This window comes from Cryptomeria japonica, chromosome 5 (assembly GCF_030272615.1).
Source record: "Cryptomeria japonica chromosome 5, Sugi_1.0, whole genome shotgun sequence".
Lineage (NCBI taxonomy): Eukaryota > Viridiplantae > Streptophyta > Pinopsida > Cupressales > Cupressaceae > Cryptomeria > Cryptomeria japonica.
This window is the reverse complement of record NC_081409.1, coordinates 85147707-85173392: the sequence shown is the minus strand read 5'-3', so window position 1 is coordinate 85173392 and position 25686 is coordinate 85147707. Positions and strand designations below refer to the sequence as shown.

Genomic DNA, 25686 nt, shown 5'->3' with positions numbered 1-25686 from the left:
CTGGAGATATTGGTGACTGAGCACACCAGATATGCATGGGGTCCATGTGTTTTGGCACACCTGTATTATGAGCTGCACCAGTTCATCTACCATGGATCAGTGGGATTGGGTTGTGGAGTGATGCTGCTACAGGTGTGGGCATACGAGCATCTACCTATCACACGGCCGATACACTTCAGGGGCAGAGGTCAGGGGCAGAGCTTTGTGCATCTTTATGATATGATTACTTCACAGCCTCGGATTGGCAGGTTAGAGCACTGGAGGCATGTGATAGATGACATTGATGTAGTCATCTGGAGGCCGTACCTGGGGTGTGAGGAGTGGGAGGATGACGCAGTGGAGCTGCCTTATACCTTCAGGAGCAGATATTTGATTGGGCGGACGCCTTACATACTGGAGAGACAGCTGGTGGACAGGGTTGGCAGACAGTTTGGCAGGATCCAGAGGATGTCACAAGGCTCGAGTATGTATGCCCGTACAGTCAGGGATCAGGCGCAGTTTGGACCGCTGTTGTCATATGATCAGGCAGTTACACAACTGGCGGAGATGATGCCCCTACCCTGGGATATGTGGCCAGAGATTGAGGATGCAGGTATGGATGCAGAGTATACAGCTTACTGGGCAGAGCATCCATTCCCTCGACTGACAGATCCAAGAGAGTTGCTGGAGGGAGAGGTAGGAGGAGATGATGATGATGATGGTGGGGGTGATGGAGGCCGAGGCCGACAGAGGCGGAGGGGAGTAGTTGGGGAGAGGAGGGTGGCACCTCGGAGGGAGGGTCGACAGGAGGGACCGGCCCAGGTGGTGAGGGCTCGCGGTGGATTGCCCTTGTAGGTACCAGCAGCACAGGGTCCTAGAGTACAGGGATAGAGACAAGGATAGGTGCAGGGACAGGTGCCAGTACAGGCACAGGGTCAGAGACAGGGACAGGTGCCTAGGCATGTACAGAGACAGGTACCCTTTCAGGCACCAGCACAGGCACAGGGGTCGGTACAGGTACAGGCACCCGCAGAGGGAGAGCCACAGACAGAGGCAGAGGGTGGGGACCCAGAGGAGGATGAGCTGCTAGAGCTGAGGGAGATCTGCCAGGGCCAGGCAGACGAGATCCAGGAGTTGGAGAGGGAGAGAGACCGACTCAGGACGAGGCTCAGGGACACTGAGAAAGAGAGGGATCAGGCTATCCAGTGCTATACTGAGGCTGAGACAGCGCTGAGAGAAGGGAGGCAGGTGGCGGAGGATGCAGGAGTAGGCTACGCATATGTGCTGCGAGCCGGAGAGGAGATCGCCTACTGGAGGGACCTGTATTATGGTGCCATGCCAGCAGATCAGCGAGCGAGGAGCTTCCATAGACCATCGCGGACAGCGACGGCTACGGGAGGGAGCTGAAGGAGACAGGCATCTAGTGGTAGGGTCATGGGTCCTCCACCACCACCAGACAGGCAGGGTGATCCTGGAGCGGGTCCTTCTAGAGCTCAGACTCCGTCGAGGCCAGGCGGCTCCGAGGGAGGGAGTTCATCATAGCCATAGAGGGCTCCCTTGTATCAGTATATGTACCATTTTTGTATTGTAGACACCTGGGGGTGATTTTGTAGCCATATGATTTTTGACATCATTGTATCATGACACATTTTGATTATATATGAGAGATGATTTATTTTTGAGGTAGCTATATGCATGTGTACTTACTTAATGAGATGCTCTTATGTGATACATGTTTTATGATATGGATGCTTATATGATATGGATGCAATGCAATATTTTTATTCTTTTATATTGTATATGTGATGTATGATGCAAATGTGAATGTATGTAATGCAGATGAATATGATAATGCAAATGATTATTTACATGATGAAAATGTGAGATGTGCTAACATGTGTTGTGTGCAGGATGTGCTGCAGTTGTGATATCTATACGTATGTATGAAATGCTTATATGTGGTAATGCAGGTGTAACTATATGAAATGCAAATGTTTTTGGTATGTCATTATACTCAGTCATGTGATAGCAGGCTACGTGGACTCAAGAAGGACGATGGAAGTCAATCAAGAAAGGGGGATGGAAGACAGAAGATATGAACGTGAAAGAGCTTCTTGTGTGTTATCATCATTGAGCTTTATTATGGCAAAATAGGTTATGACCATCGAGGCATATGTTCGACCCAGAAAGTCATTGTACCTGTTTGCATGGAGATAAGACAGTCACAAACAAGGAATGCCCCAGTTCACACTAGACTCACAGTGTCCTCATATCCTTGGACAAGTCATAGCATTACTAAGAGACAATCCACAGACAGCAAATGCAAATAGGTGATGATACCCCATCCTCGCCTTTCTAGTCATAGACATCCTGGAGATAGAATCTCTAGTCAGAGACATCCTGGAAAAGCTAAAAGATATGTCACCAAAAAGATGAAATCAAAAGAAAACCAAGACTCGACACCAACATCCACTGTAGTCCTCAAGTTTAGTGTCTCTTGTCACTTGTATAAGTCATGTTTGATTGTGGTCACAATGTTCACTTTCACAAAAGGGATAGATTAACACTGAACCATAATGTTGTCTGAGTCTGTTGAAAGATTTGATTTTGTTGAAGCCCATTGTTGCTGCTGTGTCTCATCTGAAACTGACTGAATCCATGAAACTGATACTTTATTGCGGAGAAGACGAAACTTTATTGCGGATCTTGCGATGCAAATGTTGCTTTATTGCGGATTGTGTGCGGATAGACTGAAGGAAGCTGGAAGAAACTGTACTCCTCAAAACATGTGATGTTCTCAGTTCCACACCCATCACTAGATGTAAGATTGGCCGTAGTCACAGATAGAATCTGATTTATTATGGATGGAAAGGGAGGTTTATTATGGATGGCTAACCAATCTTAGGTAGATCAATAACAAGCCATGATGGGAATGGGTAAGTTTATTGTGAATGAATAGGTTGTGAGTGTGTGCAAAGTGAAGGATGGAAGAGAATCCTGAAGGAGAGAGGAGCAAAGTCTCTATGCATGGCGCTGGTGACCCAGTTTTCACCATGGTACTTGCCCAGGGCGCCACCGAAGTGGTTTTCACCGTTGGACGAAATTATTTCTCTTTACTTTTTTCGATTTTTTAATTTTTTTGCGTCACAAGGCACCTGTTTGCCATGTTTTCACCAAGTAACGATTTTTTTGTTTTATAATTTTTTTATTTTTATTTTTTTTATAAATTTTTTTGTATTTTTGAATTTTTTTTTTTTTTTTTGTATTTTTGAATTTTTTTTTAAATTTTTTTGTATTTTTGAAATTAGGATACTCTGATGAGCTATGTGTAGAACCGGCGAAGGTGCATGCTATTGATAGGATCCTCCAAAGGTTCACCTTTTGTAGTTGAGAGCTGATATGCCCCAGATCCATATACCATTGTGATGATGTAAGGACCAAGCCAGTTTGGTTCGAACTTGCCCTTCTTATCTCTATCTTGCTGATTCTTGGGGTTTTCTCTGAGGACTAAGTCACCTACCTCAAATATGCGAGGCTTGACTTTGTGATTGTAGCTGCAACTCATTCGCTGTTGGTAAGCCTTGAGATGATTAAAAGCAGTGTGTCTTCGTTCATCTAGCAGTTATAGTTCTTGTAAGCGAGAGACCCTGTAATCTTCATCGTTGATTATGTTTGTCAAAGAGACCCATAAAGAAGGTAACTCGACCTCAATAGGTAAGATGGCTTCAGCGCCGTAGACAAGTGAGTAGGGTGTAGCTCCTGTAGGTGTGCGGACACTTGTGCGATAGGCCCAAAGTGCTGGATTGAGTTGGATATGCCAGTTACGGCCAGCATCGTCGACTGTCTTTTTGAGGATTTTAAGAATTGTTTTATTAGACGCCTCAGCTTGGCCATTATCTTGGGGGTAATATGGTGTGGAGAAACAATGAGAGATATGGAAGCGGTCACAGAGTTCACGAACATCCTGATTTTTGAAGGGACGTCCGTTGTCAGTGATAATGGAAATGGGAATACCATATCAGCAAATGATGTAGTTTAGGATGAAGGTAGCAATTTGTTTCCCAGTGACTTGTGTGAGAGGCACGGCTTCAATCCTCTTTGTGAAATACTCTGTGGCTGTGATAATGAATTTATGACCATTGGAAGGAGGGTGAATCTTGCCTATGAGATCGAGTCCCCACTGACAAAAGGGCCAAGGAGACGCAAGTGGTTGTAGTTCTTGTGCTGGTGCATGTATGAGATCTCCATGAATTTGACATTGCTTACATTTCTTGACAAACTGATATGAGTCTTTTTCCATATTAGGCCAGTAATATCCAGTCCTGATGAGTTTCTTGGCCAAGGTAGGACCACTAGTATGCGGACCACATATCCCTTCATGCACTTCACGTAATGCAATCTGAGCTTCGTCGCTTTCTAAACATCTAAGAAGAGTTCCATCTAGACCTCGTCGGTATAGGATATCAGCTAGAATGACATATCGAGAGGATTGGCGAATGAAAGTGCGGTGTTGGTTGTTTGATAGATCAGGAGGTAAGGTATTGTCACAAAGATATGTGAATATGGAACCATATAACTGGGATTCGGGACCAACAACGCATATCATTTCAGTAGGATTGATCTCATATGAAGGAACCAGCAGGTTGTCTACCAGGAACTCATAGCAGGTTTCATTTTGAGGCAGGTCAATTAGTGAAGCAATTGTAGCCATAGCATCTGCAGCACGATTTTGCTCTCTTGGTATCTGTTCAAAATCTATCTTTATGAAGTGTTGTTTCAAATCATCTACCAGTTGTTTGTAAGGCATTAGTTTTTCATCTTTTGTTTGGTAATCATCAGTTGCTTGACGGATGACAAGTTGAGAATCCCCATAAACACGAAGTACCTTGATCTTCCACTGAACTGCAATTCGTAATCCAGTTGTTAATGCCTCATATTCCGCTATATTGTTAGTGCAAGGAAATGATAAGTGGTATGATTTTGTTATAGAATCGCCTTGAGGAGTTATAAAGAGAATACCAGCTCCTGCCCCGTGCTGTGTGTATGAGCCATCAAAGTATAGTTGCCATGGCTTTGCATGTGATATTGTTAAAATGGCTTCATCTGGAAATTCTGAATTTAGAGGAGCATCATCTATCATGGGGGCATCTGCCAATTGATCTGCGATTGCTTGTCCTTTTATTTCTTTTCTATCCATATACTCGATGTCGAATTCACTCAGGATCATTACCCATTTGGCCAGTCGCCCAGTAAGTGTAGCTTTGTTGAGAAGATATTTTAGTGGATCAATTCTTGCAATCAACTTAATCTTATGAGTGAGCATATAATGTCATAATTTCTGTGAAGCAAAGACCACAGCGAGACATGCATGCTCGATTGGTGTGTAGTTTAGCTCATATCCCACCAATGTGCGACTGATATTCTATACTGCTTTTTCCTTGCCGTCAGCTATTTGTTGTGCTAGGAGTGCCCCCAGTGCTGTTGGAGTAGCTAATTTATGTATAGTAACAAAGGCTGATCTGGAATTGGTGGCATCAAAACTGGCGGATTCAAAAGATAATCTTTGAGCGTCTGAAAGGCTTATTGACAGTTCTCATCCCATTTGAACTTGATGTTTTTATGTAGCAGGTGCTGGAAAGGATTACACTTATCTGCAAGTTGTGCTATGAATCTTCATATAGACTGGAGTCTCCCTTGTAAGGATCAAAGTTGACTGATATTTATGGGTGGCTGCATGTCCAAGATAGTCTTGACTTTTGCTGGATCGGCTTCGATTCCTCTTTTAGACACAATGAATCCTAGGAGCTTCCTGGAGGTTACTCCAAAGACACATTTCTTGGGGTTTAATCTTACCTTGTATTTTTCCAACCGATCAAAGACGACTAAAAGTATGTCCAAATGTGTATCTCTGTTTATTGATTTTCCCAAGAGATCATCAACATAATCTTCCACGGTTATGTGCATGAGATCATGAAAGATAGTGGTCATTTCTCTTTGATATATAGCACCTGCATTTTTCAGCCCAAAGGGCATGACATTCCAATAGAAAGTTCCCCATGGACAAGTGAATGATGTTTTGTGTTGATCTTTGGGTGCAATCTTGATTTGATTATAACCAGAAAACCCATCCATTAAAGATAACATTTCATGACCTGCTGTGAGATCAACGATCAAGTCGATATTTGGTAATGGGAAGTCATCTTTTGGACAAGCTTTGTTGATGTCTCTGAAATCTGTACATATTCTGATGCTGCGATCTGGTTTACTGACAGGTACTAAATTGGAGATCCATTCGGGATAATCAATTGGGTGTATGAATCTGACTTCCAATAATTTCTCTAGCTCTGCTTTGACTAGTAATGCTACTTGTGGATGCATTTTTCTTAATTTCTATTTCACTGGCTTTGCCCCCGGTTTGACTGTCAAATGATGCATTACCAAATCCGGATCTAGTCCAGGCATATCAGCGTATGACCATGCAAAGTTGATTTGTCATTCTTTGAAGAAGCTTATGAACTTTCCCCTTTCGGACTCTGTCAAGGATTGAGCCAGGAATATGTTGTGTGGAACTTCTTCTGTACCAATGTTTGTCTTTATAGTCTCCTCTACCAACATGGATGATTTTTCCTCATATGATGCTAGGAGAATGTCGAGCCTTCCATCTTCGGGTGCCTCAGGGAGGTTTTTGCCCTCAGATACGTCCTTTCTTTTTACTTTTTTGGAGTCAAATAGCACCACAGTGTGGTTTTCGCCATAAGACCCTTGTTTTGTTCTTATTTTCACATTTTTGCGACTGGAAGGTCCAACACCCTCACCAAAGTATGCCATGTTGTTGAGTTCTATGGTGTATCCTGCTTTGTGGTCTCTAAGGGGAAGATCATCTCATATGCCAAGATAGTCGATAATAGCTTCGTCATTTTGAAATGTATCAAATTGTGCTGATCCTTCATAATCCCAATCAATGAGTTGGGGGTGAACAAGGGGAAGGCCTTTAATGTTTTCAGAGTTTGCAGGGCTAAGAGTGAAGATGTGGTTATATTCGAGTATATCAAGGCAATCGTCGAGGTCATCGATGGCACTCTCCTCATCAGTTTCGATTGCAAGCGAATCCAAATTGTCGTCACTAGTAGCGCCTTCTGGGACAGGTGTCCTCATCCTATGTGATTTCGACCTAAGACCTTGAAACGAAGACTATGGGGAATCCTTACGAGTTGTTTCTTGACCAACTCTGAACCTTTTGTAAAATTCCTCTTCTTCTGTGGGTTCATTTGGCTCTCTGAATGTCTCGGTGAGCTCATAGTCACTGGAGGATTTGTCTGAACCCCATTCCCATTCGTTGGAATCTGTGGAATAGTAATCTTCTTGTTGAACTTTGGCAACTTTGCTTTGCGATGCCTCTTCTGTCCTTTTAGTGTGTATCTTGGAAGTCAGAAAACCAAGTCCCTTTGAGCATTCCCTTCTTACAGTCAATTCAGGTTGTAAGGGCTCCATGACGCCTTCTTTGCGTAACCCAAGAGGGATTTTTCCATCATACCCGAATCTTTGTAGGATCTTGAAGCCTTTGCCATAGTTCTCACAGGGTATATTGATCTGATCATGTGTGTCCTCTTCAATGTCTTTGTAAAGCATTTTGTATAGATTTTCCTCTTCTAGTTCACCCCATCTTTGAAAGGTAGTAGGATCCCATTTGAGTATCATGATGGAGATTTTCTTGTTAGGATGTGGCCTTCCATATTCTTTTGGAGAACTCATGACTTGTCGTAAAAATATGGTCTGATTCAAAGTGTATTCTCCCATGCCTTTGTCTTGAAATTTGCCTTTAAGTTCACCTTGTTTTGATGTCGAAGGTTTCAATGACTCAGGATCAATGTATGCCGAAGAAGGAGTAGCCTCATGATTACTGGGAATGATAGTCTCAGTATGTGATCTCAAGTTATTGCAATATATGAACGGATTTGGATCACCGTTGACTGTTACCTCGACTCCATTATGAGGAAACTTAATGCATTGATGATATGTTGATGGGACTGCCCTCATTTCATGAATCCAAGGACATCCTAGCAATATGTTGTATGTGAGATCTAGATCTAGGACTTGAAAAACCACATCCTTTGTGACTGGCCCAATTCTTAGCGGTAAGGTGACTGTGCCCTTGGACGAGCGCTCTTCATCATCATAGGCCTTGATGGTGATTTGATTTGTAGAATTCACAGCTTTGTCAGAATATCCCAATTGTTTAATGGTGCTCAAGGTACAAATGTTTAGGCCTGCTCCTCCATCTATCAGGACTCGCTTTATTCGATGTTTGTGTATAAAGGCTTCAACGTGTAAAGGTGCATTATGTGGCTGACTTACGGAGGCATCATCGGCTTCTGTGAATGTAAGGGAATGTGGAATGGAAAGGTATCCCACCATGGCTTGAAATTAGTCCACGTTCAGATCAGTAGGAACAGCAGTGTCTCTCAAGATTTTGTCAAGAATAGCTTTATGAGCGGGGGATATGCGTAAGAGCTCAAGAATGGAGATGAGCGCGGGTGTCTTCCCTAACTGTTCTACAAGGTCATACTCAGGTTTGGTAGATGAAGAAGCGGTGTTTTTAGTTGAGGCACCTGGCAACGTAATCTTACCTCGACGGGTTGTAACATGACATTCGGAGGTAGATTCGAACGAAGATCCAACACCTCTTAGGACAATCTTAGGTCGCTGAGGAGGATTCTCAGGATTTTTGTTCTTGATGGTAATAGTAGAGATATGATTGTCCATTGAGATGTGATTGATAGTAGAATCATAATTATAAGGTGCTCTAGTATAGTTGGCTTGATCATCTGTGACTTTGCCTTTTCCTTTGTCATGCTTTGGGAACGGTTCCTTAAACATCTCATGTTCTTGATTAGATGAATGTCCCTCAATCTCAATGTCACCTCTATCAATGAGATCTTGCACAATGTTCTTCAATCGATGGCAATTACCTGTTTTGTGACCCTTGCTCTTATGAAATTCACAATACTCATCATCATTCCACCAATTTGGTTTGACCTTTGGTTCATATGGAGGAAAATCTGGAACTGTGATCACTTTGTTTGCCACTAGCTTTTTGAAGACTGATTCAAGTGGTTCTCCCAATGGAGTGTACTTCCTTCATGGTCTAGAAGTTGTTTGAGTATTCACTTGATTGTTTGTAGAACTCGATCCATAAAAGATGAACTTGGGTCTCACTGTGTTGGCATCAACAACACCATCATTAACTGTGTTCTTATTTTTTTTCCAAAATCTTGGCTTGTCTTTTCCTTTAAAGTCCTCTTTGTTTTCTTTGAATATCTTAATGACTCCTTGTTCAATTAAGACCTTTTCTGTTGCTAGGCCCTTTTCAATAACATCCTTGAATGTGGACAAACAAGCTTTCCTGAGATCATAGCCAATATCCTTGTTAACATTTTGAGTGAACATTTCTACCATTTGTTTCTGTGGGATTTCGCAAGAGCATCTGCTAGCTAGATTTCTCCATCTTTGTAAAAATGTTGCGAAAGATTCTCCTTCCTTTTGTTTAGTATTGCACAAGGTAGTGACTGAGACATCCGTTTCTATATTGTAAGAGAAATGCTGAATGAATGCCTCTGCTAAGTCACCTCATGACTTAATACCAGGGGGTAATTGAGAAAACCATTCCATAGCTTGATCGCCTAAGCTCTGCAGGAACAACCTCATCAAATATGTTTCTTCTGCCGCTACCTCAATGCAGGCTGTGAAAAATTGTCGTATGTGTGCCTTGGGGTCTCCCTTTCCTCTATACCAAATTTTGGTGTCACAAAGTGTGCAGGAAATGGAGGCATTGGGATGCTCTTATCAAATGGATAAGGAAATATATCTCTCATAGTGTATGTTGGTTTTGGTGTACTCAATTCCTCCATTTTCTTTTGTAAATCTCTTATTTGTTGCTCCAAATTGCTCTTGGGAGGAGATCTATTTCTTGTAACATACCCCCTGTTTGAAACACCCATTTGAGGAGGAGCTTGTTGCATGTATGGATGATACTGATCATAGACATGTCCATATGGAGATCTATATTGATGCGGCATATAGGGAGCACTTGGCATAGCTTCATGTTGAGGAACCCCATATCTATTTTGTGCATATATACCATATTCAATAGGCATTTCATTTTCCATTGTGTTGCCCCCAAATTTGACATGAGGTTTCCTTATGTCCAAATTTTGAGGATGCCTTTGAGTATCCACTTGTTTTGATTGATCCATAGCTTGAGCATGTGATTGAGCATATCTATCTGCATAAGGCTTCCATAATGGTCTTCGAAGGTAAGTATCATATGTTTGAGCTTGTGTATGTGGGATTTCTGGTTTTTGAAGCAAAACTGATGGTGACTCAGGCATCATATTCGGTCCTCTATTTCCCCCACTATTGGGTCTCCTTTGATCCATGTTGGATTGAGTTTGTTGCGAGGGTCGATTTTCCATAAGTAAAGTCATGAGGTATTTTAGCTCCACTTTGTGCCATCATGTGTAAGAAGTATTGTCGATCTCTCCTCATGATCTCTTCAACCAATCTATTGAAATTAGGATTCATTATGGATTCTTCTATGTCTGCTGATTGTATTGAAAGGTTGTCCACATTGTCATTGTGTGTAGCATTGTTGTTTGTAGTGTCTGTGTTTTCGACATTTGGATTGTTTCTATAAACCTCCATGTCAGGTAATGTAGTGTGCTCAGGATTGAAGAATAAATCATTATCATACTCATAAGAACTCATGTTTGCGGATTCTTGAGCTTCTTTAGCTATTCTCCTAGATTTTTGAAGGCGGGTTTCAACCATGAACTAGGTGTTTTGACCAAGATGTGAGAGACTAGATGAAAAATATGAAAAGAGTATGGAAGACCAAGAGTTGTATGGAGTGTAAATGAATCTTGAGGTGTACTTGCAATGTCCAAAGTGTAAGACCAAGTATGTACAAGTAGTAGAGCAGGTGTGACTTCCAAAGAGATGATTGTTTCTCTTGATGAGGTAAGCTGACCTTGACTCTAAGTAAGACCAAATGAGACTCAAAGGTAAGAAACCTTGATGAGGGACCACTTAGCAAAGTGTAGTTGTATGTAGTGTGTTGGAAAAGTATAGTGAGGACAAGCAAGTGACCTTTTTGACCCAAGTTTAAACAAGTATGAATGTAAAATGAGATGTCAAGCAATGATAGACTGTATGAGACCTTAGAACAGGTTGAATGCTAGATGAAACCTGAAGAGACAACCTAGGAAGCTCAAGTATTCCGAAACTGATTTCCTTTGTTTGCTGGACTATAAAAATTTTCAATTCTAGACACAGACGCTTCTGTATACTTCACAGACACAGACGCTTCTCTGTTAGACACAGACGCTTCTAAAAACATAGACGCTATTCTGCCCTTCACGGATGCACTTAGATGATCCTGACGCGGTTAAAACAGACACAGACACGTTTCTGTAAACTTCGTGCAATTTTTCCAATCTGTGAATTTGTTTTGTTGTGACCAAATCCGACTGTTTGACTATTTTTCATGACAAGAGGACACAATGTTGATGAGGACTCAATGTTTGCAAGTGTTTAGACTCCAAAAGTGTGTTGTTTGATGTAAAATGTTTTTTGCATACACTTGAAGACACAAAAGACACAATGTTTTGTTATTTGGTCTTGAATGTTTGAGTGTTTAACATAAGACAAGCACAATTCTTATGGTTGGCCAAGACAATAGTTGTTGATCCCACATAGGGTTTTACCCCCGAGGCTACGCTATTCAGAGCGGATACTTAGATGCTTGACCTCACTCGCTCCACCCTTGGCACTCACTTCTCGGGTCAGCCAAGCATTAGTCCCCATGGCGAACTTTGTATCTCTACTAAGAACCGTATGTGTGTGGGCCGCTACCAGAGGTCCGACCTCCTGCCTCAACAACTAGAAGGATTTGGGCTTCTAAAACAAAAAGGTGCTAGTAAGGGCATCCGCTCATGTGGCCATACATGCGGCACTTTCAGCTCTGTAAATTCAGAAGGCTCCCAGCCAGTAGGGGTTACGCCCTACAAATGATCAAATAAATTTGATCAAACGGGTTTATGGGGAGACATAGTGTCGGTATGAACTAATCAGCACATGTTATTCATAGTTTTCACCATGAATACATTTGATTATAGTGGCTTGGAAGAAGATGGCTTTTCTTTTGCTACCACTTGGGTCGTTCTCTTCTCACTAGTAGTCCTAATGACCACACGGGAAGACAGGCCCTCTAAAGATTAAACAAAAAGAGCCTATTGCTCAAGACACAAAAGACAATGATTCAATTTTAGTGCACCAATGGAAGTGTTTGCTAATCTATGAAAACAAGGCACACAACAAAATTTCAAAACCCTAGCTAAGGACCTACAACAAAATTTGTTAGTAGATTGGGTTGTTTCAAATGATCACCCCTTCGTGCAAGCACACAAGTTAGGTAAATTTTAGAAAAACCCAAAAAGACTTTGTGAAAAAGGGGCCTTCAACAAAAACGTTTTTTTGCCTCCAAAACAAGCTGCACAAACTTAGTTAGCTAGATCTGAAAGGGTTAGTCCAAAAATAAACCAGATCTGAAACCCTAAGTACGAAATCCAAAAAATTGAATCAAAGAAAAAAAATTGAAAATTTCAAAATAGTAAAACACAGACGCTGTTATACCAGACACAGACGCATCTATATGACACAGACGCGGTTCTGTGATGCACAGACGCGCTCAGAACACACAGACGCCCTTCCAGGACACAGACGCGATCAGATGTAACACAGACGCGTTTCGGAAACACAGACGCCCCTTCCAGAAACCTGCAAAATAAAATTTGGCAAAAACACAAGCGCGATTCCCGATCCCGCAGACGCTTCTGAAACTCAGAGACGCGATCCGAACGCTCGCAGACGCAGAAATACCTAAAATACCGTCGAAAAAAAGTCCGATCTGCAACTTCAAAATCGCAAAATCTGCAACAAAAATGTTAAATGCAAAGGGACAAGAGTCCCACTGGGCATGCCAAAATGTTTATGGTGAAAATGGATAACAATAATAACAATATTGAAAGGCTAAATGAATCCAACCACTAAACCCTAGCCCAACAATCAACAAAGATCCACCATAACATATGAAGATTACCTAAGACAATGCAAAATAAAACAAAATCACAAAGATTATACCAATCACATGTCCAATAGGGTTTTGATCTCCATTCTTCCTATCTCCATTGATCTTGCTTGATATATTTGCTCTCAGATTTTTGTATGCACAAGAGCTCAACAAAGAACGGAATGTGGTTGCAAGTAGGATCGTAGTGTAGCAAGTTGCATGAAAGATCATTAGCATGAGTGATTAAGCATTAGGCAATGAAGAAAGCATCTTCTTAAATAGAAGACACAATATGAAATGGAGGGTTAAGATTGAGAGGTGTAAAAAGAGAGGTCGGCTAGGATTAGAGGGTAGGTAGAAGAAATAGTAAAATAATGAAAGAGGTAGGTAGTGTAGGAATTAAGAGATGAATGACATGTGTCATGTGTAGAAAAAGCTAATGAATTAATTAAATAAATAAAGATTTATTTAATTAATAGAAGAAATGGGATAATTAAATAAATAAAAATATTTATTTAATTTAGGAAAAGAATAATTTAAATAAATAAATGTATTTATTTAAATGAGAAATAAGGCTAGAAGAGGATAAATGAATTAATTAAATAAATAAAGATTTATTTAATTAATAGAAGAATTAAGCTTAGATAATTAAATAAATAAAATATTTATTTAATTAGACATGACAATTTTAAGTGTCTACAGATGTCATCTTCATATTTCTTAACTAGATCACCATATATTCTCATTCTCTGGTTCATCTTTAGTCTGAACTCACCAAAATACTTGTTTAGAGTTTCTGGATATGCAATTCCCACTACTTGCAAACTCTCCTTTATTTCTCTAGAAACCGGTAGGTCAGTTGACCATTGAACATCATCGACTCTAGGAAAATATCCTTGAAAGTAGGAAAATAAACCGACAAGCAGTTGACCAAACTTAAACCTCGGGATTTTATCAAATTTGATCGACTTCTAGTTATCTATGAGTTGTTTTTGCATACAAGTACATAAGTCACATTCTGCATTCTCCTTGATCATCCTATAAGTGGCATGCATCGTAGCAATAGGAACAAAATTCATTCTGCTAGCATAAAATATTCTATACCCGATTACCATACATGAATATTTCACCAAGTCATCTTTAATGGTGTTAACAGTCATTGCTCGTTGGTCACTCATAGAACCAGTGAGCTTTATCCCTTTGGTTTTGGTGATCTTTCAAAGAACAGGGACTTCCCCAACATTGTAGAATCCGGTCACTACATGAATTGCCTCCAGTGTAATATCATGGGTTCGCTCAAGGTACATCTTATCAGCATGAACCCTACTAAGGATAATCCTAATGCGTTCTTCTGTAAATTATTCAAGAAATTATACTCCATTATGTAATTTCTTCTTCTCTATTATGATGTATTCAGGTTTAATCTTCTTGTTGTCTCCACAGAACAAACTTAGTTGGGATTTAATTACTAGGGACCCTAGGTCTTCTAGTTTGCAATCAATATATCCTGAAACATCTCCTTCGACAATGACTCCGGCAGGAATTTGAGATAGGGCATTATATTTCATCTTGTTTTTAAGAAACTCAGGTGCTTCCTCAGGTTCGACAGAACTAGAAGGGATTTTAGATGCAGAAGCCATATCTAGAAGATTCCAAATGATAAGAATGTTTCAAAGAGAAATACCTTTACTCTCTGAACTTAGGGTTTTCTGATATAGAGCACAAAACACTTCTTCAGACACTTTGTTTACCACTTTGACTTCCACACTGATAGCTTAAAGTGGCTGCAAAATCTTGTGCAAGATTCCTTTCTGAATTCTTTCGAATGCAAGATGAATCACTCTGGTTGCGCTGCTTAGGCTAGAAAAATTATTCTTTGAAAATAGGTAAGTAAAAATGATGATTAAAGTCACTTTCAAACATGCTTCCACCTACCATAATAAATGCATCACCATTAGGGCTCAAACTCTAATTTTACCTTTTACCACTTCATTTATTCTGTCGGTTGACAGGTAACAAATACCGATAATAGTACTTTACTAATATACTTTGGGGGTTCAAAACATTTTACCGATAGGTTCCCCCTAAGATTTTTGAAGCTCAGTTTGTCGGTTTAGGGATTTCCACACTAGGTGTGGAAACTGGTACATCTTGTAGCTTCTCTTCAGATTTCTTTTTCCAAGTTTTATCCATATCCACCTGAATGGTTTCAATATCAATCTTCCCTTCTGGGTTGATTGGTATGTCTCTCGATGGATTCTTTTTCAATCTGCATGCTTTGGTACTGTGTCCCAGTTTGTTGCAATGATAGCATACCATTCCGGGTGTTCTCCATGGTCTGATGTTCACATTTCCATTCTTCCTTCTACATATTGTAGCAGTGTGACCGCTACCATGATAGATAAAAAAGGTTGCTCTCCAACTAGTTGCCGTTTTGGATCTTGGTGGATAACTTTCAAAGTTATTCATAACTGACCTACACTCAAAAGTTCTATGCCCAAACTTGTTGCATGCATAATAGTGACCATTAAATATACCAGATCTAGCCACATTATTTTGAAAGTAAGGAAAGTTATTGTAAGCCTTGCTCCTACATACATTGGCAATATGTCCTTCCTTAAGACAGTTAAAGCAAATAGGTTTAAACTTTTTCTTACATTTACTCTCGTTGTTGTTCTTAGGTGCCGATTGCTTCTTCAGTGCATCACTCTTGGTTCCAGAGGTCTCACCTTCCTCGTATCTAGAGAAACCAAGTCCAATGGTATCCTTTGATGGCTTTACCGATTCCATCTTTTTTTCTAACTTAGCAGCACTTCGATTGAACTTAAACATAAACAAGCCAAATAGAAAATAAAGCATTCACCCACAGAAGCACAATCACCATAGCACAAGATGTTTTGACGTGGAAGCCTAAATGGGAAAAACCACGGTGAGTAAAACTCACAAGTCAACTATCTACAGAATAGTAACCGGACCGGTTAAGACCTTACAATGTTCTTCACCAGAACAGATCCTATTAGGAATCCAGATCTCTGTTAGGAGATAAGTCCTGTTAAATACTATCTTGTTAGAGGATTTCAGATCCACAACTGTGAACCACCTTGTTAGAGGATTTACAATAGGCTTGGTTGGGCCTACTTGGTTAAGGGTTTCAGACTTGTCGAAGATATTAGTAATCAACAAGTGAATGATCTAGATAGTAGCACAAAATGCTTGATTAGATCCTTGATAGCTCCATGTTAATACATTCAAGCATTACTTTAGTCTTCTATATTTTTACACTCTCAATCTCTGTCATGAGATACCTTTTCTCGCTCAGACCTAATCTTCTCTCAAACACTCGAACACATCAACCTTTTTTAAAACCCTAGACATGATGTCCTTATATAGGAACCTGATTTCATATCGATCCAATAAGATTAGACTACAATTTCGTAGGTACAGTGCATCTAGACACATTTGGTAACATGGCACAAAAACACCGCCAAAGTGTCAGTGGATGATAACTCATCACACATTACAATTATATCGGTTAACAAAGTATACCGATTATTGGTTAACAAGTGAAGACTGGAAAAATGAAACATAGTGTTCTGATCAAAAGATTTAACTACCACTCGAGGTCTTCATTTCGCTTGAGATCTTCATACTGCTTGGGGTGTTCAGTCATGCTTTGACCAGTAACCATCTTTTGCAAAACATCCATAGTCTTCAACAAACAAAGACTATACATTTAATGAGATACAATACCGGTTGGAACAACTACCGGCTGAGAATAATTCATACATCAAATAAGTGTGTGTCCATCAAAGACAATCACAACTAAACATCATCAAAATACCAACAACCACCCCTCAAGAATAGAAGTTGGAAGCTTGCTGGTGCAAGGAAGTTGCAAGAAACCCCAAAGTGATATTAATATTCTTCAAGTAATGTCAGTGTAATAAAAAGATATTGTAGTACAAATGGTAGAATAATAGAGTATGCATATTTTTTTGAGTGAGAGAATGCAAGAGTGGAGTTGTAGAATGTAAGAGGAAGAGTAAAATTTAGTGTATCAAGTTTAAAAAGATCAACTAGAAGTAAAATGGAGGATTTTTGACAAAGGAAGACAATTACCGATTGTTAGTATTGGTCGGAAGAGGTGTTACACTATGAAAATGTGACAAGTGTAATGTCTCAATAGCTAACATAGCTGCAAAAATTCATGAGATGCTAGCTAGTTCTGTTCACATCTATGTGGTGAACATAGGTCCTAACACAAACTAGACTTAACAGTTGAAAAAGTGAGACCGAGGTGATAAGGTATGTTATGGATTAGCATGAAGGCTAAAGAGCATAAGTGTCATAATTACAACTAAAGGGGAAGACATATATAATATGAAATTGAATAAGATGTAATTTACAACATTACAATATTTACATGGTTAACTTCCACGAAACCTACTATGACAAATTAAATCGTCACATCTTTAATTTCAATTTTCCCATCCTTCAAATTTATCTAAATGCCACATTTAAATTCATTTAATTTTAATATGATTACTCATCTATTCTAGTTCATATAATTAATTATTTCCTTTAATTAATCAACATAATTTATATGATATGATTTATCCTAAAAATAAATAAGAAATATAATATATGAGAAGATAAAGAGTGTTTTAAAAAAAAGTGGTAAGTAATAACTATGACAAATATAAAGCATAATCATCTCTATTGTAACAAAGATATTTTCTCTAATATTTTTTTGGAAATAATACTGCTTTGAACATTAGAAAGATGGAAAGGTATTAGAAAGCAAGTTAACTCTCCCTAACATTTTCATCTCTTGCTTATCTTCAATGCGTATTTGACATCTTAATCAATGAAGTGGAAAGCCCCTCAAAGGTAACCTCAAAGAGAGATGCGTGATCTAATCCAATCAAGTAGTCTTACTAGGGACCTTCCCATTGTAATGCTCAAGTGTTGCCTGTGTGGAACCAGCCTCCTACACAGGGAGAATCAGATTCCTATTTAAAGGTCCCGCATGTTTTGAAGTTGCCTCCTGCTCAAGTGTTGCCTGTGTGGAACCAGCCTCCCGCATGTTTTGAAGTTGCTCTTATCCAAGCAAGCTCCTTCACTACCTCTCTCATGGACGGCCTTGCCCTTCCTTCCTCATACAAACATACCTTGGCCAAATTTGTCACATTCTCCATCTGCACTTGATCTTCTGCGTCCATTACTCTAAGATTTAGTATCTCATTCAAGTGGCCACTATTAATTGCAGATAGGAAATGGTCATATAAAGTGTACATATTGCCTTGTCCAGACAAGGAGGGTTTTATACCACTGAGAAGCTCCACCAAAACTACACCAAAGATATAAGCATCATACTTCTCTGCAAACTGGTTGCTTCTCTGCCAAAGGAAAAATGGTGCTGAAATACTAAAGTCTGCGTCTGTCACTTTTAGATTAAATGTGTCATCTAGAAGAATGTTCGATAATCTTATGTCACGATGAGAAATGGAATGAGAAGCTTCATGATGCACATATGATATACCATCTGGCGTCTCTATGACACTTTGCCACCTTCTTTCCAAGGGCAAGTGCTTCTCTAGAGATAGTAGATGCATTCAATACAAATTCAGAGACAAGCAAGAGAAGTTGAGTACTAAGACAACAACTAATCAAATTCACATGTGGGATAAAATAAAAATTTCATTAATGAACTCAGCGGAAAATGATTTGGGCTTTTTGATCGCCACAGGGCATGCCATCTAAGAGAATTCCTTTGTACACAATCGCAAAGCCACCTTTCCCTAACTCTAATGAGTAATTGTTGGAGGCTATTTTTAACTCTATTTCAATTCTAAGGCCTTTTCTTCCTCTGATGGAAGCTATGTGTTCCTACATCTCAACACCCCTATTTTTTATGTAATTCTTACCAAAATAATCCACACACCGCAAATGAAACTCGAACGAATGAAGAAACATTGCCTCTCAAATCAGTAAACAACAAATTCTTAAAATATTATGAGGTGCAATTAAATTGTTGCGTGTAATATATCATATCCGTAAAATGAGATAAGATTGAACTTCCTATACTAATCAAGAAATATATTAGCATTCTCAATTAGATTATAGTTCTTTTAAATATACATTAAGATTATAGTAAGATTTATTTTTTGACTAAAAGCGGGGTAAACATTTACTAATCACAAAGAAAATTACATAAAAAGAAGGGCCAACAACCTAGCAAAGGACAACAAATTGCACAGCTTTATCCGCATCCACTAACTACTCCAACATGTGAGACAAATCCAAAGATAACTAACCCCTATCCACAATATTCCAATCTTGCATACAATCAAAAGGCCATTTGGCCAAACAATTAGCTACTCAATTCCACTCCTTAGGAATGTGAGTAAAAGTAACATATTCCAAAGAGCTACATAGCCTTAGAATCTATATAATAACAAGAGCTTTGTGCCAATTATCATCATCCAACTACCACTCATTTAGGAGAGCCACAACCACTCATGAATTAGACTCACAAATAATCCTTCTCCAACCAAGAACATAACATCTCTCTAAATCATACAGAATGGTGGGAGCCTCTATGTAATCAATAGTATGAAAACCTTTATAAATTGAGAAGATAAATCGAATAATACCAGAGCTATCTCACCCTATACCACCAATAGCAACATTTAATAGGATTCCACAACAAAGAACCATCAATATTAATCTTCTAATTTCCTAGAGGAGGGGGAAGCCATCAAACCACTGAATCAATCTTTTGAACCTTCCTACACCTAGTCCTCTTTGCCTACCTACAACCCGTAGTAAGAAAAGGATCATCTCCTTGACCAAGAAAATTCAATCAATTGTAAATATCAATATGTCCAAGGTTAACATCCCTAGCAAGATCACACTTTGTTAAGACAATCTCATGACAGATATGAAGAATTTACCCCAATGGTCCCAAAACTCAGTTAATTTGGAGACATGCCAGTAGGCCTGATTCCAAACACCCCACCAGAGCTACCGAATCTCCCTCAAGAAGAAACATTGAAAGAAATGGTGAGGAATACTCTCTTCAATTTGACAATACAATACACACATAGAAGGACCATAGAAGCTCTACTTGCATAGATCACCCCAAGTAAGATATCTATTTTAAACCACCAACCACATAAAAAAATTGTATTTAGGCCAGGAAAATCTATTCAACACCTATTTCCACCAAGGAAGCTCAACACTCATAAAAAAAAATGCCTATCAAGCTCTAAATACCCTAAAACCATAGAGTACTTATTGGTTATTCCCTACCCCATGCCAAAATATACTTCTCCAACAAAGAGATGCACTCACAAGAAGCAAGAATCTGAACTAACTCTTGTTGAGTATCCTCTGACAAACCTAGCATCCATTCATGGGGATCCTTCCATCTATAGCCAACAACATGTCCTAAATTCTAAATAGACATATAATCTGTTGTGTTGTCATCTAGTTAGTTGCAATAAAACTATCACAAAGAGACTATAAGTGTGGATACATGGAAAGGATGAGAGGATAACCATCCTAAGAATGAAGTCGAGCCCTTATTACAGATTCAAAAAATCCCACGTTTAATAAGCTATGCCTCAATCTTCAAAGTATGTGAAATCATTGATCCCTTCCCCTCCGAAATACAATGAAGAACATCCAAAATGTTGAGCCCATGTAAATACTTATGTGTTAGAATTTGAGCCTAAAATTGATCCTGATTTATACACATAATTGCATTTCTTAGTGAGTTATTTGAGCTTGGCAATTGGCCATCTTGTCCCATTATGAAAGTTGTCTCCACTATAATCCTTTGCACATGAACAATTGTAAGGGTTGAAAAAAATGGATAAAACATATAGTGAAATTATGTTGATAATCGTATGAAATGCAAATAAACAAATAACAATAAATCAAAGACAAAAATGGGTTACAAAATAGATGAAAACTATAACTCAAGAAGTGCTGCAAAAATCTAGAGAGAAAAGTGTTATTGATGTAACTCATTTGAAGGATTAATGCAAGTCTAGGATCTCAAATGTTGAAAATAGGATAAAACTATAACGTGAAATTATGTTAATTTTATGCATCCAAATAAATCTATAGATAACAATAGATCATATATGGAAATGAATAACAATAAATGATATATGGAAATGAATAATAAAAAATATACAAACCATAACTCAAGAATTACATGGATAAAGCATTTTAAGAAAAGACTCCACACCCAAAGAGATCCAAGACTTGTATTAATCCTTTAACTGGGCAACTTCTCTTTTTGAATTTTTGCAACACTTCTTTTCTTCAACAACCTATGAATAAAATATGTTTCCTTCAACTCAAGGACTAAATAAATAGGCATGAGAGAAACCATATATATGCAAATGGTTTTGAAAACCACATAGGTACAAATTACAAAAAATAGATAGATTTCTCTTTCAACTTGTGTTTTTATCCACCTTTTTAAATCTCTTCCTTATCTTAGGAAGATTTCATTTATCTTTCCCCTTTATCATGTTTTTACTTATTTGACAATTAAAAAACATCTTAAACCTTGTCTAAATTGTATTTACCAACTTTCCTGACAACTAGAAGATGATTAAAATTTTCTAATTAACAATTTAACTCAAAAATAGCAACAAGGTTTAGACATTTTCTCAATAGTAAGTGTCTATCATATTATGACAAATACCCCCATTGAAATGATTCAATGCATTCAATCAAGTCTCCTTCATTGCATTCATTCACATTTGTACATCAATTTTCATTTCTCAAAGAGCAAAAGGAAATCTTAAAGGCAGCAATTGTAAAAGAGACCATATAATAGGAAATAACAATACTAAATTTGAAAAATATGGAGATCATACATGTGCAACTAGTGCCTTTAGAGTACCCATTCCCTTTGTAACCTATGAGAAATTTGCATACCTGGGCACCTTGTGTTGTGTTAAAACATTTTGCTTCATTAGCACAAGAGTAATTGGGTGTTCCTTTGGTCATCAAATTATTTCCATTATTGATGACCAACTGGAGGCAGATTCTATAAAGACCCCTCACATAGAAACCAAGTTTGCATTCTGCAAAATTCCAAGTATCCAATTCAAGAATAATGGAGAACCCACAGTCTCGCCCACCCATGAAATTTATCACCTGGTCATTTGCTAGAATACTAGCTTGACAACACCAATAGGTGTTGTAGTAGTTTGGATTATATTGAGTTATACATGTAGATTCACATTTCAATCCAACACCTTTAAGAGTGAAAGAACCCATTTATTTGCAACCAAAGACCACAAATTTAGTTGGGGACTAAATGGTGAAGGGGCCATCTACAAGTAGCATGAAATTGACAGAGGCCTCATCTGTCTTATTACACGAGATGGATTTTAGATAGGTGGAATTTATTATCAGAGAACCAACATAACTCATCTCCAGGATCTCAAGGTCCATTTTGTTGAATTTAAAAAACTTCCAAGAAGTAGACTCCAATTCCCATTCTCCTTTTGCATACATTTGACCTGAAAACCAAAGAATCCACAACTTGAATTGGATACTCAAAATAAGAAAAGTTACATTTTACAAACCACACCATTTAGAATTGCATTGTGCACCATTAGGGTTGGCCAAATAGGGACAAATAAGAATTGGGCCAATGATGTTCCATTGCATCTATTTATAGAACAACATTATTATTTTTTAAAGTCATTGAAATTAATGGAAAAAGGCTAGTTGTTAGGGTATTTAAGGACACTAGGGCTTCACTTAGTGAACCTAACTTATATCACATGTGGTCATGGAATACTAATGAATCCCTCTATTTTCAAAAAATATTGCTCTAAACTCTTTTTTTGTCAACCCCTCCCAATACACGGCTTAAATTAAAAGCCCCCTATTTTAACCAGATATTGTATTTTTTCATAGTTTGAATTAAAAAATCCCTTATTTTCACTAATAGGTAATATATTTTACCCTAATTTTGGGGATATTAAATCCCCCAATATGAATGCACATAATATAATATTGCCTAGCTAGTGAAGCCCTTATGTTTAAGGAGGCCCAAGAAAGAGTTGGTTCAATCAAAAGGTTTGCTTGACAAACTGACTATACTACTAGAACATGCATATTGATTTATTTGGGTTTAGAAAAAAAAAAAACCATGGACTTGGCATAAACATTTCAGAGGCTTAGTTAAATGATAACAATTTGTTATTATTCTGATAGGTTTTTCCTTGTGAGAATACTCGTCTACATATGATCTAAAAATTTGCCTCACTCCTTAATACTATCAACACATAAGAAACAATTTTTCACTATCATTAATTAGTTAACATTTAATTATCATTTAATCTTCATGAAAAGGGGCAGATGAATCTATTGGCAGATTGGAGGAATTGATTATGTGTTGCATTGATGTTTGTCATTGATGTCAATACTAGCTATTTTGGTTGTCTATCGGCTGCTAGTAGAGTAGTTGGATTATGTCATTGATCTGAAGAGAATCTCTGGTATGCTCTAGATTATGGAATTGGTTTGGATTGATTATTCATGTGTTCCTGATGCATATCTCATTCAGTTGGTTTGGCATTTGATGATCTCGATGTTGTCATATGTTCTAGTAAGCCTTTTGGTTACCAGTAAGGGTTTTACCGGTAAAGATTTGTTGGAGATATTTTGATGCAATTGATAAGTGGTGTTGGTGCGGCTTCTAGATGGTTCTCACGATGCTGATGGTTATCATGATTGTGTTTTAGTTGATTGGTTGTGTTGGATTTGGTTTATGGTGACCTATTTTGGGTCTAGTCTTATTTTGCTAGGTTATGGATCGATTTATGTAACGTTTTGGTAGTTGATTCCGATGCATTACCAGTTGGATTTATTATTTGGTTTATTTTATTTTGGTCTTAGGCCCACTTGGTTTATTATTGGTTTGTGGGCTTATGTAATGAATTCATTGTACCATCTTTTAGGCGGTCGGCCTAATTGTTTAGGTCTCAGGTTGGTATATATATATATATATATATATGATGTAAGATCTCTTTGTAGATCATGGTTATGGATGGTTAATGGGATTATCTATGTGCGAATAATGTTGTAATCATATGCAGAGATTTTGGTCGATCAAAGGTCATCAAACCGGGTTTGTGAATGAGGTTTTAGACCTCCAGTATTGAGCTTAACTAGAATTGTACTCAAGCATAGGAGATGCTATCCTTATAGTTCACTCATCTTTTTGGATTATAGTCTACAATTCTTTGTAGTTAGTGAGGCTCCTTTTATGATGAGCAATGCACTCTAGGTTGTTAGCCTTTCTGAATGTGCAAGCCCCTCTTATTTTATTCATATACTTACTACAGATGTATTATCTGACTATGGGTAGGCTTTCCACCATGATTTTTCCCTTTACCGAGTTTTCTACGTACAAATCTTGGTGTTATGTGTTGTGGATGGATGGTAATTTTTCTTTGATCTATGTTTGTGCTTAACTATTATATCAACTATTCTAGTATTTGGTTTATGTATTATGGTAAATGGTTTTGTGGGCTTAAAGTTTTATAATTTGTTGACAAATGATTCAACCCCCCCCCCCCCCCCCCCCTCTCTCAATTGTCCACCACTTATCCTAAATAAATCATTTAGAGTCTGGTCCTCTTTGTAAAAGCTTAATCACTTAAGGAAGATCCTATGGCATCTAATAGTTCATCTCTAGCTATTTTCTAGAGAGAAACCCTTAAGCTTGATTCAACAAATTATAGAGTATGGAATATTCGAATGGAGACTCATTTGAGATGTATTGGGAAAGAGATTTGTGAGATCACTGAGAAAGGCTATACCCCTTATGATCCAACATTTGGCAATCCTGCTCTGAAAGTTTTGGATAGGAACATTGAAAATGATTTTAGAGCTAGAGAATCCCTTTTGAGTGCATTTTCTGACTAGCAAATAATGGGATTAACTGAAAAATCATCTACAAAGGCTATATAAGATAAGTTGGACACTCTAACTGAAGGTTACCCTACTGTTAAATTTGCTAAACTTGATGGTTACCGGGTGAGTTATGAAAACCTGAAGATGGAGGAAGATGAAAGGATTACTGCTTTTATGGAGAGGGTAAATGAAATCATTATGGGAATTTAGTGTTGTGGTAAATCTCTAAGAAAAGATGAGATTGTTTCTAAAGTACTGAGAGCTTTGCCACTGGCTTACAAGATGAAGGCTATTGCAATTAATGAGTTGGGAACAATGTCTAACACCTCTGTTAATAGGGATACTTTGGTTCAAAAGTTATATTCCTTTGAGCTTGAAGAATTTGGTCCTCAAGGAGTTGCAAAGATAGAATCTTCTTTTCATACATCTACATCATCTACCAAAAAGAGTGATTGGAAAGCCTTATATGATAAGGAACTGGAGGAAATGAAGAAAGAAGATGAAGAGTTTCAGAAACTTGAAGCCCTATTTGCTAGAAGAGTACCTAGAGGTTTGGCAGGAAGTAAGTATGAAGAAAAATCATCTTTTAAATGTTTTGCATGTAATAAGATAGGTCATTTTGC

The 25686-nt window shown here is 38.4% G+C and overlaps 1 protein-coding gene across 1 annotated transcript in view; it reads right to left on the bottom strand.

Annotated features, from left to right (window-relative positions):
• Positions 1-18156: 18156 nt before the first annotated feature.
• The window catches only part of LOC131076360 (wall-associated receptor kinase-like 2), a 31034-nt gene continuing 23504 nt past the window's right edge, over positions 18157-25686 (bottom strand). Inside the window, exon 2 of the mRNA XM_058013501.2 lies at positions 18157-18701. Coding sequence (XP_057869484.2) covers positions 18157-18701 — 545 coding nt within the window. The remainder of the gene's footprint in view (positions 18702-25686) is intronic.